Source organism: Oculina patagonica, unplaced genomic scaffold (genome assembly GCF_052425735.1).
Source record: "Oculina patagonica isolate OP01 unplaced genomic scaffold, crgOcupat unplaced345, whole genome shotgun sequence".
NCBI lineage: Eukaryota > Metazoa > Cnidaria > Anthozoa > Scleractinia > Oculinidae > Oculina > Oculina patagonica.
This window is the reverse complement of record NW_027558196.1, coordinates 1-12,668: the sequence shown is the minus strand read 5'-3', so window position 1 is coordinate 12,668 and position 12,668 is coordinate 1. Positions and strand designations below refer to the sequence as shown.

General features: G+C 38.4%; 1 protein-coding gene across 1 annotated transcript; it reads left to right on the top strand.

Annotated features, from left to right (window-relative positions):
• The first annotated feature begins 2,435 nt into the window (after positions 1–2,435).
• Positions 2,436–10,335, top strand: LOC144640552 (uncharacterized). The gene is made up of 5 exons (XM_078499661.1): positions 2,436–2,771; positions 3,689–3,808; positions 8,697–8,876; positions 9,410–9,493; positions 10,081–10,335. The coding sequence occupies exons 1-5, from the start codon at positions 2,751–2,753 to the stop codon at positions 10,285–10,287; spliced, it is 612 nt and encodes a 203-aa protein (XP_078355787.1). The 5' UTR covers positions 2,436–2,750; the 3' UTR covers positions 10,288–10,335.
• The last annotated feature ends 2,333 nt before the right edge of the window (positions 10,336–12,668 follow it).

Sequence of the window (12,668 nt, the reverse complement as noted above, 5' to 3'; positions counted from 1 at the left end):
AGTGGAACCCCGATATAACGATCCTCGATATAACGATATTCCCGATATAACGATGAATATTCTAGGTCCCGGCAAAAGTTAGAGTAAAATGTATGGGACTAAACCCCGATATAACGATCTTCGATATAACGATATTCCCGATATAACGATGAGAGTTTAGCGGACCGAGCGTAAAATCCTCCCGATATAACGATATTATCAGTTCAGTCACAATTTATTTGTAAAACATCGAATTTAATGCAATAATATTACAGTTATTGAGTGATCTCTAACGTTTCTGTAAACAGCTTTGTACGATGATATACAAAAATGACGAAAATTATCATCATGCAAATTGTTGGGAATATCAAGAAGTAATTCTGTAAATGATATTAAATCAACTTTGTGACTCCCTGTTACAGTGTTACCCCGATATAACGATATTTTCGGTTATTTTTCTCCCATATCGTTATATCGGGAGTTTCGATATAACGATACCTCGATATAACGATATAATTTTACTGCTCCCTTGGCATATCGTTATATCGGGGTTCCACTGTATGTATTTGTAGTGTTCAGTTATTGGTGTTGAACTTTCAAATAGCACAACAATAAATGTAATAAAACAAGATTATAGTGTTTCAGGTTTGCTTGTTTCTTGTTGTTTTGGCCAACTCTTTTCCCGACCGCCCAACCGATCTTGTTTTAATTAGCCCCATAAGGTTTGTCTACGAACAGTAAACAGAACCCACTTTCCCCCATACATCGGGGTTAAGCGAAAACCTCTTCCCCCACCCCGATAGCCTGCGTAGCTCGCGGGATTCGAGTGCGAGTGCTTGCTTTGAGACGGGCCGGCGAACGGCAAAGAGAGGGAACCGCGGAGCCGCGAAGAAGAGTTTCGTATTACACCTCACACTCTGATTGGCTTATATAATTAGATCATCAAAGGCGATAAAAGTGGGCGGCAAGCAAAACCCCCAAATAATGTGGCAGGCGGGAATTTCACTCGCTCGCGGCTGCGCCGCTCACGCACGCGGGCTTCGCCGGCTCGAAGCAAGCACTCGCACTCGACTCCCGCCAGCTACGCAGGCTACCACCCCGAAAAAAAAAAAAAAAAACGGGGAACGGCGCAAAAAAGTGGGGGAGGGGAGTGAGAACAAGAAGGGACTTTCTCACCGATCCTTACCCTGCGTCAACTTTTGATTTTACTCTTACCTGTAGTTCTGCCGAAAATGTCATGTCAGGTAATTCTAAGTAGAGAATATTAAACCATTTCTTTGGCTTTCAGGGAGGGCTAACTTTCCGAATGGAATATCTTGCATTTCTGGTTTAAAGAGCGTTTTTTCAGATTGACATTATTGATTCTCTATTCCTGATCCTTTTTTTAGTGCAAGGATTTTGCAGAAAACTCCTTTGTTGTTTAAATATGGTCTCAAGTTTTGCGATTTAATAAAGGAAGAGATACATATGGCGACACTTAGAAAGAAAAATTAGAGAAACTAGTTGTCAAACTGTACAAAAAACTCTTTATTCCATCACTGTCCATGTTTGAACATTTTCCGCCATTTTGAGCTATCATTCGATGGTTTTCTGCAACAATTTTCGTATCCAAGATCAATAAAAGTGTTCACGGTTTTATGATATTCACTGTAATCTGATTTTCGCGACTTTATAAAGTTTGTTTAGCACTTCTATCATTAAAATGAGGAACAAGATTAGACCTGATTGCGAAAAGCACAGTGTATACTAGTTATGATAGAAAGTTCTTTTCCTCCCACCTCAGTGATTCAATACATGCGATACGCACTCTGTAATCGAGCCGCACCATAAATCAGTCAGTACCAGTACTGAGTAGTAAAAATACGAATTTTCTCCCATTATCCACTATGCCTTGCGCAGTGCTGACGAGCCCCAAGGACACGAAACAACTGTCCTTTGCTAGGATATGTGGTAATCTGGATATACCTAGTTCCGAGACGAGCAAGCGCAAATGCACATACCCGAGTGGAGTGAGTCTAATATATCGTCTTTGCAAGGGAAAAAAACGCCTAATCGCAGGTTAATTATTTTATTAAATAAGCCACTTTCTTTTTAATGACATCATTCATTTTGCGATTTAAAAAAGTCACGAAACATTTGGTCTTATATTACGGCCATGTTAAACAATGCAATTTTCCTTCCTACTTAAAGTAACAAAAGTTGCATTGCTGTTGCCAAAAAATTCACCTGTAACATCCCATTTTTGCAACCTGCAATGCAAGAAAATGTTGGTTACGTTTCGCTGCATGCGACATGCCATTCGAAACTTGCAACGGGATTTTTGCTAAAATGAGCCAATCAAAGAGCATCTTTTGCTGGGATATAAGTTGCGAAGAAATCGGAGCCACGAGAGGGGCGCGGGAACGAGGCAAGACTATAGAGAACTGGGACCAAGCGCGCGCCTTGAGAATATTTGTTTTGCAGAGTTAGTTTGGCAGTCGTTTACGGAAAAAATAGTTTTGTTTTAGCTGTTGGACTTAAATTTGCACAGTGGTATTTGGTGAATAGTGATCTATTCTGCCAAGACAAAATCCCGCATTTCGCCCGCAAGATGTGCTTGTGATCTCGACTGTCGGGGGTTCTTTGCAAAACAACAACTGATAACAATTTTGCTTTTGTGGAACGGGATCAACAGAAGTTGAAAGCAATTTAAGCTTTTGAGGAAATATGGTTTATGTTTGTTTGTTAACTAAACCCTAAATACAAAGACAAAAGCAAAGAAGAGGTCTACCATGGTGGTTCCAACAACTCGGGTAAGTACCTACTTACGAAGACATTGTTTACAATAGCAGCCGTCGCTTCTTTTGCATTCATTTTGCAATCCACCTGGGGAAAATTCCAGCTTCTTTATTTTTTTGTAGCAGTCCGCGCGAATGTGTTAGGGCTTAGCTAGGGTTAGCTCAGGGCTTAACGCTTCAATATTGTTAGGATTATCCTTATCTTTACCTTGCACAATAGACTGCTCGTGGGTTACCAACGAAACGAAAGACATTAGCTAACTTTTGTTGTGGGATCACGATCGGAGATCTAGCTCGAATCACCCGAAAATTACGGATTGACAAAAACCTTTGAACTTTAGAAGTTGCAGAAAATGTTACCAGACGGATATTAGAAGATTTAAATTTCACCATGTACCGCCAAACTCTCAAAAAAGGCATTTAGCTTGTTGAAGGTTGTCAGATTTTAATATGTTTATCATAGACTACCACAGACTGTATTTCTAATGCCAAAAATGGTGAATAGTGTTCATTTTATTCGGGTGTACTACAGATGTCCAATCTTTGGAGAAACTCATCATTTAAAGTGTACTTGACATACTAGTTAAAGGAGACATACCCCCAGACTGACAAACATGTTACTCTATGGGTGGACTTAGCAGGGGGCCAATGGGGCTGCGTCCCCCCCCCCCCCCCTTTTTCCTTGGATTTGTTTAAAAAAATGTAACCAACCATCTTTTGAGAGTTTGTTGCGGGTATGGGGAAAAGTTGCTGCCTTGCTGAAATGATCATGCCTGCCCCACTTCTGAATTTTCTTGATCCACCCCTGTACTCATTAGCCAGTATAGACAATCTGTAACCGGCAACATGACATTCTCATTGTGTCATGTTTGGGCTGTTTTTTGATTTATTTTTACTTTTTTTTTTTTACTTTTATTTGTTACATCTTACAGCCGCCTCCAGATCCAAATGACAGTGACCCGGCATTGTCGACAGCTGCTATTGTCATGATAGTTGTTGGATCATACCTTGCTCTTGTGATTATTGCTCTCATAATCAGGCAGTGTTTGAAGGTTAGTTCTGTTAGCAGAAGACGTGGTGGCCTATTAGCCTATTATTTTCCCGATTTTCTAAATCCCAATCCCAGTTTTATTGTTTAATGTAATGTAATGTAATGTAATGTAATTTAGTAGAAACTCACCTGTGTTCTATTGGAAATCCGCGAATCTGATTGGTTCTCCCACTGTTTTCTATTCGCCGATAGAAAACAGTCGCGTGGCGTAGCTCTTTAAGCAGTAAATTTTCTTGATTTTTGTCTTCAAAGTGCACAATATTGTAGGTTTTGGACGGCAATTCTTTAGAGTTTCTACTAAAACAATTAGACTACTCGCCCTCGTTTTTTATGAGCGATAGTCAACGAGGCGCAGCCGAGTTGACTATTTGCTCTTAGAAAACTCAGGCTCGTAGTCTAATTGTTAAAGTGTCTATCCAGCCTACAGGTTTTTTGTGGTTTTCGTATCTCTATTATGCATAAACAAGTTTTCTAAAAGAAATTTTTGGATTCCGCCACTTTTTCATTGCAAAATCGAGCTTTAAAGTTCCCGTTTCGGCCACGCCCAAAGACGTTGTCCGGGAGTCAAGACCAGAAAGAGTCTGGGTTCCAGACCGGCCGTGACGTCAGATCAGGAACCGCGAAATCTTGCCGCCATTTGAAGTCAGCATTTCTTCTGTAATAGCGAGGAGATACTGGCGGTAGAAATATACCAGATAGATGCGTCGTTGTGGTATGCTTGTATACTCCAAACGAAGAAAAGGGTATTGCGCTGCATTTTGCGGTGATATGAGAACAGAAGCAAAGGCTAGAAGGAAAAAGTAGATGGACTTCGTCAAGTTAAAACGTGCAAAGTGGAATCCGAGTGCCTCGTCTGCCGTCTGTGCTTGCTACTTCGCTCCCAGGGATATTACAAGAAGACATTCCTTTGAAAATCTTCAATGCCAACGGTCGCTGATCTAAAATGATAATTGGCATTGTTCCTGTGCCAAGATTTCACCGGAATACTTAACTTTGTCCAGTCGAAGTCGTCATCGGGTATTCATTACTCATTATTCATTTGACTGAGTGTCTGTTCTCCGCTGTTCTCGAACGACAAGACACGCGTCTCGCTAGACGCCTAAAAAACTACAAGTAAATGTCGCCAACTTCCCAAGAGATTTTTATTGCCTATTGTCAACCATCGTGTAGAAATAATAAGCGAGCAAGCGTCGCCAAGCAAAGATAACATGTAGCTGAAGCGACGTTCGATTTGTCGACCAGTCAAGGTGAAGCGAATTATTTCTCTCTCGAATATCGCTTGAATTTCTATTTCTGTTTCTTGTAAGTCTTGTTCATAAAGTCTTATTAAAATGTGATCTTTATAATCGAAGTCATTGCGCTCGTACGTAGCTTTTCAGGGTTTCAACTCCCATACATGTAAAGTTATAATTTTATCGATCGGTCTCTGCAAGCGCTATTGTTTGTTTAAAGTGCGTACAATGAAAAGTTTATCAAAGCTTTCACAGCCTAAAGTAAGCATTGCCACGATGAAAAGAAAAGTTTTTCTAAGTTATAAAAGTTAAAAAATCGATAGGTTAGGACTGTTTGTTAATCGTTTTTGAGACAATCAGTCGCACTTATCATAAGCGCGTGTTGTCGGCATTTCTAAACGCGTGAAAAGTCGCTTGTATTTTTATTAGGCTGTAACAAGAAGGACTAATAAAAGTAATAAACATGTTTATTAATATTAATCTTTTGCGTATCAACTAAGGGCACATTTATTTGCAACATACGCAAATCTACCGACGCGACAAGTTTCGATTCAAAACAAACAAGCATACCACTTTCAAGTCAATGCATTGTGTGAGTGTCAAGGGCAATTTTCGGGAATAATAGTGCTTACAGTCTATTCGTTATATTGTTTTCATTTTCGTTTCACATCTGTTATGAAAATTAAAAGGTATACAGCCTGAGAATGCAGATCGATTTCCGTCCGTCGTTGTAGGTTTCGCGACGCGTGAAGTTTTCATTCAAAGCTTTCTGGAGTGAATTTGCGTACAAAATGCAAATTTAACGCGCGGAGTGAGTATTTGGAAAAAGTATCTATATACCGGTATGTGTCTAATTCCACGACTCTGTTAAGCTGGTTTTGTAATTTTCGTTCCCTCTCTTCAATAAGTTGCTTCTCTCGATTATATTCTTCTATCCATGCATCGTCCGCTAGAGGTTCTTGAGAGTAAGCGCGTTCTTCTTTGTTACTCTTATCTTCTACTGCAGTGCAAGCGAATGATTCGAGTTCTCCGGACTCAATCTCTTCGTTCGAATCAGATGAACTGCTAGTCACGTCTTCTTCAGATACGAAATCGCTGTCTTGTGAGTATTCCATCCAAACTCGAAGAATTCTTGGGAAAAACAAACCTTATGTTGTGGCTGTCAAGCAAATAAACAAATGCAAACGCTTCGAGCGGTTCCTGATATGACGTCACTCATCACCAATCCTCAATCACGCGGTCAACTTCTTTGGGCGTGGCCAAAGCGGGAACTTTAAAGCTTGATTTTGCAGCGAAAAAGTGGCGGAATCCAAAAATTTCTTTTAGAATACTTGTTTATGCATTAAAGAGATACGAAAACCACAAAAAACCTGTAGGCTGGATAGACACTTTAAGTAAAAGTAATGTAATGTAATGTAATGGTTCTTGTATAGCGTATTTCCCAAAGCTCAATTCGCTTGACAATCAGAGTCATGGGATGAGATCAGACATCAGCATATCCGTTTGTGATTTCCAGTCCCAGTGACTCAAATCCCATTTTCCCAGTGAAAATTTGCCCAAATCCCAATTGCCATTTCACCCCTTCAAGCCCCTCTAGAAATGCTCCAGGTTCGAGGGCTGGCTGGAATCCATGGCTGTGTTATGTTCTTGAGAAAGTCACCAAACTCATTCTGTGACTCTTTCCACCTACAGTCGAAGCTCTCTTAACGGACACTCTCGTAAGCGAACAGCTCTACTTACAGTCGCCTTGTCTGAAACCCCGTTTTAACTCCCATACAAACTCTGTATTTTTACATTCTCATAAGCGGACATTCCCGTAAGCGGCCACGGACACTTTCAGAGATTACGACTTACACTTTTTCTTTGTTTTTAAGCTCCCGTAAGCGGACACCCCAAAGAAAATCGTAATAACTACCTCTGTATCTTGTTTTAGTAAATCAAATTCATATCGCCTTTCGTCACAGTGATTTTACAGTAATTACAGAACCATATTTTAGTGTTTGTTTTGTCGTCATCCACGTCCTTCCGGTTATTGTTAGCTTGGCAAGTTCCCGTAAGCGGCCATCTTTCCCCTACACCTCTAGTGGTCGCTTACAAGAACCATTCTCGTAAGTGGCTAGCTCCAGTTACAGACACTTTTTTCGCGTCCCGAGGGTGTCCGCTTACGAGAGCTTCGACTGTAGTTGTATAAATGGGTTCCAGTGAATTTTTTGGGGCAACATGATGAAAATGCAGTGCAACAAGGGCTTTTGCTAATAAATAATAATTAATCGATAATCAATATCATGTAGAAATTTACATGTAATGAGCAATTATCCTATTCAGGAGGGTGTGCCAATACTGAAAGTCCCTTTATGCTGTAGAGACCAGAGTTAGTACTGGCATGATAAGCCACCTTTAGATTAGTAAAAACACAGTCAACTCTCTCTTAACGGACACCTCTTTAAGACGGACACCTCCATAAGACGGACACCTGGTTATGGTCCCTGCCGTTTTTCAGTCATTTTACTGTAAGAATACTCTCTGTAAGACAGACACCTCTCTAAGACGGACAACGGACACTTTGAAACCACCAACGGACATGCACAAAAGTTATTTTTTAGTAAAAAATACTTTAAAACTTGTTATCAACATATAGAATAGTAGGTCAGTGCCTTTAGAATACCAAACTTACCAAAAACAATCCGCTAAAACGCATTACTTCTAAGATTTAGTTTTCTACTTACAGTATTACCGTTTGTTATTAACAAATAAGTCAAATTTCTGATATTATTTTTGTTTCACTTTATAGGTTTTGCTAACGTAAGCAACTAAAAACAGACGTGTATTCGTTGTGCATAGCCGTTTTAGCTTAATCGTCTCAAAATTTCTTGTGTCACGTTACCTCGACTCTCTATAAGGCGGACACCTCTCTAAGACGGACAGTTGGGGCCGGTCCCGACGGTGTCCGTCTTAGAGAGAGTTGACTGTATCCTTATAAACCTCTACTGGAGAATAATATTTTGAAGGCACAATCACTGCAGCTTAAGAGTAGGGAACCATTATAAACAAGATGTGACGAACCAGTAATATTGAGACCTAGTTTGGCACTGATAACTCCCATGTTCACTTCAAAGGCCATTTTCATTATTTTTACCTCTGGGGCAAGTCATCATACTCTTAAGAATAAATAATTAATTAATGAATCAGTCAAAACTGCAACAAAATTCTTGATTGGTTATCAGCAGCCTGATTGGAGCACTAATAGGACAGTGCATTTGTTGTGTATAGGCGTTATGCTTGTAATTACTGGATAGTGAAATAGGATAGTTAAAGGGCCATGCCTATGCAATTGGACAGTACACTTCATTTTGCATGTGCTGCTGTTGTGGATTTTGTTGAGTAAACTGTTATGTATTTCAGTATTCACAAGACTTAACCATTTGCCCCTTAAGTTGTTTCTTGAATTTTGTCACAGTTCTGATAATTGGTAACGGGACTTTGTGTTGTCCAATTCGGTCTGTAATCATACTGTCTCCTGATTAAAGAAATCGAACTCCTGCTTTGCGGTTGTTCAATTTTGTTTATCACTCTTGTGATTACAGACTGAATTGGACTCCACTCAGTCCTATTACCATTATTAATTAATTAGTTATTGATGTATGTTTAAATCAACAGTCACAAGGAGTAAGCATATGTCCAGCATGGATATCAGAGTTGTGTTGTGGATGTTGTGCAAATGATAATGAAGCCGAGAGTTGCTGTCTTTCTGCCTGCTTTGTATCGATGGCTGAAATGTGTGACTGTTCTACACCAAGCAAAAAGTCTTGTTTGGACTGCATGTGTCCCACGAAACAGGTAAACAACTGGGAGTTATAATCATGATCATTTTTTATTGTTTTATAGCTGTGTTTGTAGGTCCAGTGTGATTGCTACATGGGTAAATAGGTCAGTGTTTGCCGTTAAACTTGTAACCCATAACAAGTGTCAGTAGTAAAAAAACTTATTACTCTTAGCGATTTTTACTTTTTATTACTTTTAATGTACATTTTTAATTTTTAAGATTTATTCAGCTAATTTTAACGAATTTTTATAGATTTGTAAAGCGCCTAGAGCAGACCTGGATAGGCGCTATAAAAATGTTTTATTATTATTATTATTATTATTATTATTATTATTATTATTATTATTATTATTATATTAGTAAATGTAAGGTACACCTGTGCAATACAGACAGTGTATGGCATAACAGTAAAAAGGTTATCAAGGCTATTTATTTGGTGTGTGGAAGTGACAACAATTTCTGTAGCAATAATGAAAATTTTCAAACATTCTCCCAATTACCCCCTTGTTAGACCTGGAATTGAACATTGTTTTTGAATGTTTTCCAGTGGTGTGATGACACGTTCTGTTGTTGCATGAATGCTGAGCCAGGGGGAGCAATGTGTCAAGACTGCAATGGTCCAGAGTGTGCGGTATGTCATTATAGTCATTAACACATTGTGAATTCACTTTGTCTGTGGTGATCGGTAGACTGATTTTAATAAGAAGGATGCATCCGATCAGAACTTTACAGTCACTATATTTTCATTGGCTTCTCATTTTACTCCAATGAAGGTGGACCAAAGCCCCCGAAAATTTAATGACTTTAAAGTTTGATCAGATGAATCCTTCTCATTACATTGTGAATTGTTGTTGATTATATTTTTTGGCTGTAAAACCTTGCCTTTTGATCACTTTCATCTTGTTACCATAGCCATTGTCCTTTGTCTAAGAGAAAGAACTAGTCCATAACCATTTCATTAATATGGTCACCCATTAATACATGTACAACAAGAGTTTGATGAACTGTTAGCAAGAGATTAACAGGATTTCACTTGTTACCGGTAACTGCTTAATTTAGTTAATTTGTTTGGAAAACTAGCATGGATAACATGCATGCAAACATCTACCAGCTGTAGTTATGCTGTTATGACTCTGTCACAATTCAGTCAGTTTTTCTTTGTGAAATTTTTGTCTACTTAGTCATTTGTTAAATGTGATCTTTTGTTTTTTTTTTCAGTTTGGTGATTGCAACTGTGCTTGCAATTGTGCCATGCCGGAGTGTGACTCCATCAACTGCATTTGCTTTACAATAGACCTTGGGGGCGGAGGTGCACAGCAGCAACAACAGATGCAGCAGCAACAGCTTCAACAACAGATTCAACAACTACAACAACTGCAAATGCAACAGCAACAGTTCCAACAACAGCAAGCATACCCAAGATAACAGCAAGGAGGAATCTCTTTTGTTTTGTTGATATTGTTCCAGTCATGGACATTGCTTGACAGTAACACAGGATCCCCCCTGGCAGGACCTCTTTATAGGACAGAGCTTTTAATCTTCTCTTTATGCTGACTTTGCTGTCATCATAAGCTTACAATTTATTGAAAATTAATTTTTAGACTGGTGATTTTGAGATGCAATAAACTGAGTGACTATCACTTTGAGTTACTAAAAGGTAAACAAAAGATATGAAGTTGACTGTGCTTGGAGCCCAAAATTATCAGAAAATGCTACATAACTTACATTATTGTAGGAAATTTGACGTTAATTTCCGCACCATTAATTAAGTGGAGCGTTAATTTCCATGACCTTAATTTACTTTGGCACCAATTTCATGATACAGTCCGGACGTTCTTGACTCCAAGGAAAAGGCATTATTTCATCAGGGAAATCTGCCGGTATCACTGAATCTGTGAAGAACGCTTGAGGCGGTCAAATTCCTTTTCTTAACCCCCTACGTTTAGGACTATACACCTAGTGTTGAAATAGACTTGTCTTAGTTGTCTTAACAAGTGTTTTTATTTGTGTATGTCGCGTCAATTTCCTTCATTTTGAAATGTTAATCTCTCTTGAGTCGCGTTAATTTCCTTTATTGGGAAGCAATTTTTCCTTCAATTTGTGTTAATTTAAGTTGCGTTGATTTCAAATACCTTAATTAACACAAGCGCGTTAACAGTAATTAACGTGACTTAAATTAATGCAAATTTTTTAAAAATCGCGTTAATGTCCTATAAGGTAGGTACATTACAAACTATTTAATGTACCAGTATATATAATCAAGTATGCTTAAGCTCACATACTTTTTCATAACCACATTTTGTTTTGGACATGCCAAGCAATTTTCTTATAATTTGTAAACCTGTTTAGTTACGATGTTTGTGTTTTTAATACTATAATTTACCTGTAACCAAAGATATTTAGCACTGAAGTGTTATATTGTTTGGCCTTTGCATTGTTTGCACATTTGGTCCTTCTCAACTTGTGCGATAGTGTTTTGTATTTCTGGATGTATGTGAACTATGTAAATAGTATACATGTATTTTTTAAAAATGCTAAATTAACATTTAATTGTATTCGTTAAGTGTGTTACAAACAACAGCATATTTGATGAGCCAATAAAGTATTTGTACAAAAAGTGGTGACAATTTCTATAGTGTATCCTATCATCATGGTCTTTTTGTCAAGCAGTCAACTCCCTTTCTTTTATAGTTTCTTTCCTCGCAACAGAGGGAAGATAACACATTTTCAAACACCAGAAAAAAACCTTGTATCAAGCATCAAAATGTTCACCCCCAAGAACACACCAGAGCAACTCACCCAATGCCAGAGAAAATCCTCTACCTCTTCTCCCCAAGAAAAAATTGGCTGGACAGTTGGGTTCATTGTGTGTGTAAAGAAAGAGTTAAAGCTGGGAATAAGTGTGAAGGATGAACAGTGGCTCATCAGAAGAATTACTTTCAAGCAAAGCTTTCCGATGTTACCTGGCTCCTGGTATCTTTTAGGGGGTAAAATTTGTGGATTGGTGTTTCGGCACCCTTATGAAGGCAGCATTGCCGAAACGTCAGTAAACTTCTACCCAAATGTCTAGCGTCAAAACAATTTTAATTGTGTTTCTTCATTCCCTCACAAAACTTGCTACAGGAAGTATTGGAACGGCAATAATTATTGTTCAACAGTTCTCTTGTGCCATTCATGACCTTGAGGGACACAATAATTACACAAACAGCTGGCAAAACAGAATATATTTGACTTCACCAAAATTTCTGCTTACAATAGCATCAGTCATTTGAACTGACTAGGTAAGTTAAATAGTTATGCAAATTATTTATCATTCCATAAATGTTTTGAAAAGTGACCCTGGCTTAAGAGGTTTCTTTATCTTAAAAATTCAGGAGCACTCTTAATAATATTGCCTCCTGCCAAAGGTCACACTACTAATATTGAATATGTTTAACATGCAGCTAAGTGCAGTGTGCAAGGGTACTATTAATAGTAAACACTACTCCAACCACATTGGATAGATGAAAAGCCACAAATGACTGGTATTACTGATGTAAAATAGAGGAAAATTATTTTTACACAGCGAGCACAATAGAACCTCCTATAGTTTTGCACCAACGAACTGACAGTAGCAGCTGACCATATCAGTTGAAATACCAAAGTTACAATACAACCATACTTCCTAAGTTACAACATTACAATAGGCTGCAAACAAGAGCGTGCATGCAAAGCAGACTAAAACGACTTGAAATTATGAATATATGAAATCATATATTTGAACTGCGGATGAATTGAGCAGTTCTTTCCTATGGTGCTGTTTATTT